This window comes from Cibotium barometz, chromosome 32 (assembly GCF_041138505.1).
Source record: "Cibotium barometz isolate CiBa-2024 chromosome 32, ASM4113850v1, whole genome shotgun sequence".
Taxonomy (NCBI): domain Eukaryota; kingdom Viridiplantae; phylum Streptophyta; class Polypodiopsida; order Cyatheales; family Cibotiaceae; genus Cibotium; species Cibotium barometz.
Window position 1 is genome coordinate 35,623,800 of NC_141077.1, and position 7,142 is coordinate 35,630,941.

The window sequence follows — 7,142 nt, forward strand, 5'->3', positions numbered from 1 at the left end:
AAAAAGATCTTGTTTTATCCTGTTTTGGCCTAGAGAGAGATAATCCAAAATCTAGATATCTTTGGATATAAAAATCCTCCTAGTGTCTAAAATAGATTCCCCTGAAACAGAAGTTCAAAATGAACTTTCCAAATGTGCATTAGGAATTAATTGAAAATGGTATAAGGGACCTTAGCCTAAGGGTCTACATTTTCAGAATTTTTTGGATTATGGTCCAATTAAGGTTCCTATCGGCCAATAGGATTAATCCAAGTGTTGGGATGAGATAAATCCAAAGAATAAAAGAAAATATCAAAAAATGAGTAAATTCTCACATAAGATGAAGAGTTGACTAAGTATAAGGTTTATTAGTTAAAAACTATGAGATATTACTAAAAAAAATTATGAGATATTTTAGAATAATGATGCATTTTTAATACCTTGGTAAGGAGAGGGGGACTCTTGAGGTAGGTGCCTATTTCACACATGTGGAAGGGTTTTTAATTCAAAAAAATTATGATATTTTTATCTCTCCTGTCTCTTGGATCAAACTGGATAAAAAAGGGAGCCAAACTGGTCCAAATCTTATCCAAATTGAGTCAAACTAAACCTGAAAAATTTTAGAACCCAGTTGGACTTGGTTAGTGGCCTCCCTCACCAATAAAAAGACCCTTAGTCTTTTGTTAAAAAAATTTGTGAGTTATACCATGCAGTATTACATTAAAATAATCATATTTTCTATTATCCCTTAAAAATCCTCTACTTTTGGAGAGATTGGAGCTTCTCTCTCTCTTCAACAGCTCTTGGAGATTTCTTCTCAACTCACTAAACCAAATTGATTGGTTGGGGGCTTCACTTCTATATAAAGAAGCAAGCCAAACCTAGAGGTAAGAAGAAATTTCATGGTTTTTGTTAATATTCTAAAATGATTTCACTTCTCAACCCCTCTCAAGCTTAAGAAGTTTCTAATTAGTTATTTTTAATGCAAATCAAGCTTTCTCTAAGAATTTTAATGATTAATCACAAAAAAGTTAATCTTTATGCTTATTTTGAATGCTTTTTATGTATATCTCTCTCTCCCAAAAGAATAGTCTTTCCTATGGCTATTTCATTAGAAAAAGAATGCTTCTCATTGATAAATTCTTAATTCAAAACCAAACTCTAATCTTGTTAAGCTAGAGGTTAAGAAAATAGTATTTTTATGCTTTTATGTTAATAAAATTATAATAAATTTATGATTTAATTTCATAATTTAGATTTAAGTTTAAGGATAGTTCTTCTATCATAATTGTATTACAAAGTCTTATTCTTTAAGGGACTCCTTTTAACAAAGCCCCCTGGCCAGCGTTCGGGAAAAGATGGGTTTGCTTTATCCTTTCGAAAAATTCACCTAACCTTGAGAGGAGAAGTTGCCTCCAATGTTTTAAAAAGTAGGAGTAATTGGATGAAAGTATGAAGAAAATACTTATCTTTTCCTCTTCAACCCATGGTGAGAAGGATTCATGTGAGGTTCACTCAAATTTTTTTCCTCAGCTAGCCGACGGCTTCGTTTAACGAAGTCTGATCAAAGGCAATGAATGTAGGAAGCAACGATGGCAATGAATCGGCACTCCAGAGCAGTGCTCGCATAAACATAGTGCTCGCATAAACGACATTCTAGTGCATTTTTATCAGCCAGAATTCAAAAAACATTTTAAGTAGCCTTTATGACTTTTCGTATATTTTAGTTATAAAACCAACATATAGTAGAGATATTGGAAACAAAAATAAGAGTTGTCCTTATTTTGATTCGTTGAAAAATATGTTTTTTTTTCCCCAACGGCAAGGCTTTGTTGGCGTGGATAAGGCTTTTGGGCATCTAGAAACCCTGTCGTGTAGTATTGCCATGGATACCCTTTCGAAAACCGTTAAAGTGGGCAGCACTACGATGTGCGGGACAGAAGTGGCGAGATCGTGTAAGGGAGACGATGGAGCTGCTGCAACCTGCAGCTGGAGGCGCCATTGTGGTAGCATTGGTGGTTTTGTGGTTAGGTAGCCGTTGTGTAGAGAGGAGGAGGAGGAGGAGGCGGCTGCCGCCAGGGCCCTTGGCTTTGCCGGTGGTGGGGAATCTCCTGCATCTGCTTGGGCACCTCCCACACAGAACTCTCGCCAAGCTGAGCGCCAGGTATGGCCCCATCTTCTACCTTCGCCTGGGTTCCATGCACGCGGTGGTGGTTTCAAACGCATCTCTGGCCAAAGAGTTTCTAAGCGCCCATGACAAGACCTTCGCAAGTCGCCCACCTTCCGAGGCCTCGCGCCGCCTGGAGTTTGGCCAGAACGGGGGGATTAGCATGGCGCCATATGGCCCCGACTGGAGGCACGCCAGGAAGATCTGCAGCCTCCAGCTCTTCACCGCCAAAAGGGTCCATGAATTTCAGCCCCTGCGGAAGCAAGAAATCAGCCTGCTGATCCAAGAGGTTAAGCACCATCAAGCAAGCAATCCTGGAGCTCCCATCGACCTCACCCACGCCATAGCCACCCTCACAGAGAACGTCGCCTGCCGCATGCTGGTGGGAAAACCCCTCTCCGAAGTAAGCGATGCAGCTCTGGGCAAGGGCATGCAAGAGATGGTGCAGAGAATGACGGAGCTCTTCCAAGTCCCCATAATAGGTGACTTCGTACCGTACCTGGGTTTCTTAGATCGCAAAATCAAACGATCACTGGACGCAGCGCGTAGGGACTTTGACGTCCTTCTGGAGGGCCTGCTCCGTGAACGCGACGACAGGCGTCGGAGATCCCAACAAGAGGGCGCAGCACCGATATTCATTCTAGATGTGCTTCTTGACAACCTTGACAGGGGAAAAGCCAAAACTGTCATGACGGTACGCACATGCTGTTGTTATTTTACCCCCCCCCCCGCCCCCCCAAAAAAAAAAAAAAACTCATGCAGCACGATGGACTCTCTTTGGGTCTGAACCATCTTTGAAAAGATTAATGTTTGGTTTGTAAGGGTAAAAATGATGCATTTATTATTGCTTGCCAAGTGTGTGATGAGTTGGTGCATGTTGTGCACACATTAGTTTAGGTGGGAAAATGGATGTCAAGTAATTCCACATGCAAAGGCAGTGTGAAAATGGATGTCAAGTAATCTCACATGCAAAGGTAGTGTGGGAGATGAAAAGGTGTATATAGTTCAAAGGGACGTCTCCTATTTTCAACTCCCCCCTTTGTGGAAGACTAGAGGGCTAGTTATCAAGGGTGGCCCGACTTGTCTTAGACTAGTGCCTCCATAGGCCAAAGCAAACGTGTGTAGCCTGAAAGGGCTTCCCGTTTTGGATATTATGGAATATGTGGCTGGCTTTGCCCACCAGCAATTCGAACTAGTACATGCCGCTCCCGGCAGCACTGTGGCTCCAACCCCCAATGGTGTCCTTTAGCCTCGAAGAGAGCCCAATACTTGCCCTTTTTTAGGCTGCTTGTGTTTCCAAGGGCGCTAGCGGCTCAAGAAAGCACAAGTTGGATACAAAAGTTAGTCAAGGGTGCTAGCAGCTCAAGAAAGCACATGTTGGATAAAAAAGTTGGCCTGTGGTTGTATCCAAATTTAGTGTGTGAACCATGACACATGGGTGGTGTGACAAATCTTAGTTTTTTTGCAAGATAGTATCGAAGCTCTGATTCATGGTCCCAGACCACGTCCTCTATGCTAGAGTGTAGGGGGATGTTGGAGGTGCACACATCCGCATGGGCCTATTGAGGTTCTAATATCCTAGAGCAGTTGCCCACTCTACCTAACCAACCCTTTAGTCCTCCACAAAACAAAAGCTTGGGGGAGATAGGGGGTCCCTTTGTACTATATATACCCTCCTTTTATTTTGTATGCAGGGTTATTTGGCATCCATATAAGGATATTTGGCTCTGCCTTCAAGAATTTAGACATCAACCATATTCGTATTAAAAAAACATTAATCAAAGCTTAAGTGCTAATTTATGAATAAGATTTAGATTTATTTAATTCATGAAATAATTACTAGAAAATATTGCTCTTTAACACATGGGAAAAATGTGTGTACATGTGCATGCATGCTCGTGTGCATATGTGTGTACAATACGTTATTATATATCATTGTGTATGATGTTACTTAATACATTATATCATGTATTACATATAATTATTGCAACATGTTACATCATATTATTGCTGATATATAATAATGTGGGTTGGGGAGTCCGTGACGATATGATATGTGGTTGAGGTGAGCCTACCCTTGTAAAAAGGACTTAGTAGTAATCCATACACTTTTTAAGTTTTAAAAAATATTAAAATCTCAAAATATCTTTGATATTAAGTGCATGATAGCATTTTTCGAGGTTTACACATTTTTCTTTGTGAAAATGGGATTTGATACTCACTACTATCGATCTAAACCTATTTATATATATCACAATTAAAAAGGTCTGATCAAATGTAAAGGTGGCTCTAGAACTCTGTGTTCATCTGGAACTTCTTGCAAAGTAGCCACAATGTTCACTTCATTTTCTCTTTCATCAAATGGAGGAAGAAACCCCCCCCCCTCCATCCCTTCATATTCTTCCTTTCTCTCTCCTTCCGTGGTACAATGGTCAGTTCATTTTCTCTTTCAGATGTAGGAAGAAATCCCCCCTGCATCCCTTCATATTCCCTTTTCTCTCCTTTCGTGGTACCCTGCCTTCTCTTGAATATAACCAAGGGAAGAACTCATCTACTATATATATTGTGTAAACAACACCAATAGACAAAAACCTTTGTTTACATATAAGTCCATTGACCTTGTGTGTAAATTTGGAAGAAGGCACTCATTGTGCTTCTATAAATGGAAGCAACTAGATTTAAATGACATTTTCCCAAATTTGTGGCCTTTTCTCAATCAAACACTTCACCTTATCGTGAACGAAAATTTCCATTTGAAAGAAAGTATGTATTCCCAAATGTTTCATGGAATATAATTTTAGATCATATTTGTTATGTTGGCCACATGAAATTGAAATCTTCTTTTCTTTCTTGTCAATTTACAAAATGGAGGATTGTATTGTATGTTTTATTTGCTTAGTAATATGTGTTTATATCGAACTTCAAAAGATTCCATCCATTTAATCATGTGTTTATGCAAATGCATGCCTTATTGTATAGAAAATTCTTGTTTATAAAAATAATCCTTGTCCTTTCCTCCTTCCAATTTCCTTTATTTTCCCTCCCTTCTCCTCTCTCTCCTTCTTCTTCTCTCTCTAGGCCTTAGAATGGCATTTTCAATGCCAACTCTCCACCTTTTCTTTTTAAAAATTGTTTTTTACATAATTGTCTCATTTAATATTATCACTCCAACACACTCTTGTTTAAAAACAAAGCAAAATGGCTATTATTAATTTATGGGAAAAGTTTTTATGGTATAAAGCTATGTTGTGTATAAAGCTATGGACAAAGTGGTGTGTGTGTGTGTGTGTGTGTGTGTAGGAGCTGCTCGTCGCTGCAATCGACACGTCTGCCACCACACTGGATTGGGTGATGGCGGAGTTGATGGGGAGCTCCCAAGCCATGCGTAGACTCCAAGAAGAGCTAGATGAGGCGGTGCAACGAGGGAGGATGGTAGAGGAAGCAGATATGTCAACATTGGTATACATGAAAGCAGTGGTGAAGGAGACACTACGCATGCATCCGCCTGTGCCATTTCTATTGCCACACATGTCCACAAAGGCCTGCAATGTGGGCGGCTACAACCTACCCAAAGAAACTAGGCTGTTTGTGAATGCATGGGCAATTGGGCATGATCCCAAAACCTGGGAAGAGCCAGACAGGTTCATGCCAGAGAGGTTCTTAACAAAGGAGGGCATCCATCTGGACGTGCGTGGCCATGACTTTGAGTTGTTACCCTTTGGATCTGGCAGGCGGAGCTGCCCTGGATTGCCCCTCGCCCTCCCCTTCATTGAATCCACACTTTGCAACCTTGTTCACACCTTTCACTGGGAATCTCCTCCTGGCCACCCCACGGTGGACTTCTCTGAGAGATTTGGTACCGTGGTCAGCCGTGCTAAGCCTTTGCTCCTCATTCCCTACTTACGGTAACATCATATTTATGTGGTTGTTTTTTTATCATATTATTAGGCTCTTATATTAATAGCATAACTTTAATATTATTTACTATACAAGGCACCCTAAACTTGATATAGCATGGTTCTAATATCGGGCGCTTGCTCTAGTGGTTGATGGGGGTGGCTTGTAACCTAGAGGTACTAGGTTCCATCCCCTGCCAGACACCCGATAGTTACCTTGCCCTCACTTTGTAGAGGATATGAGGGGTCCTCCACGGAGTACTTTGCTCCCTTCTAGTAGGTAGTTTTCAAATTTTTAAAAATATAAAAAAAAGATATAACATGGTTCTCAATATTTTTATTTTTATATGAAAACAATTCTTATGCTCTTGCTGAAAAACAAATTTCAATCATCTCATCCCGTGTAAACAATGCCTAGATTTTGTACACTCACTTTTTGGCCCCACTATAAGCAAGCCTTGCCAGGGTGGAACCTCTCAAATTCAAAGTATAGCTTCTTTCATTCAAGTAGGTTTATCGAAGTGCATTTTACAACATTTACAAAATCATCAATTAAAGGATTTGCTTTTTAAGATCAAAATAATATTATTCTATATAAAAGGTTATATTTCATTCGGGAGGTGAACTTTGCAACCAAGCTTCCACGCCACTTGCTTCTACTACCTCCAAAAACTACCGTCGATGGGGCGTTTCTCCCCTTCAAGCCATGAGGTGGGGGAGATCTATGTGACACTTTTATATATATATATATATATATATATATATGTATGTATGTATGTATGTATGTATGTATGTATGCATGCATACATACATATATACATACATACATACATATATATGTATGTATGTATGTATGTATGTATGTATGTAATACATACATACATATATATGTATATATATATACATATATATGTATATATATATACATATATATGCATATATGTATGTATGTATGTATATATATATGTATATATATATACATATATATGTATATATATATACATATATATGCATATATGTATGTATGTATGTATATATATATGTATGTATGTATATATATATATATTATATACATACATATATATATATATATGTATGTA

At 39.1% G+C, this 7,142-nt stretch overlaps 1 protein-coding gene across 1 annotated transcript; it reads left to right on the forward strand.

Moving 5' to 3' along the window:
• Window positions 1-1,816: 1,816 nt before the first annotated feature.
• On the forward strand, window positions 1,817-6,396 carry LOC147620138 (cytochrome P450 71AU50-like). Its single transcript, XM_086772330.1, has 2 exons — window positions 1,817-2,840; window positions 5,447-6,396. Exons 1-2 carry the CDS (start codon window positions 1,947-1,949, stop codon window positions 6,053-6,055), a joined length of 1,503 nt encoding a protein of 500 aa, XP_086628456.1. The 5' UTR covers window positions 1,817-1,946; the 3' UTR covers window positions 6,056-6,396.
• Window positions 6,397-7,142: the final 746 nt, after the last annotated feature.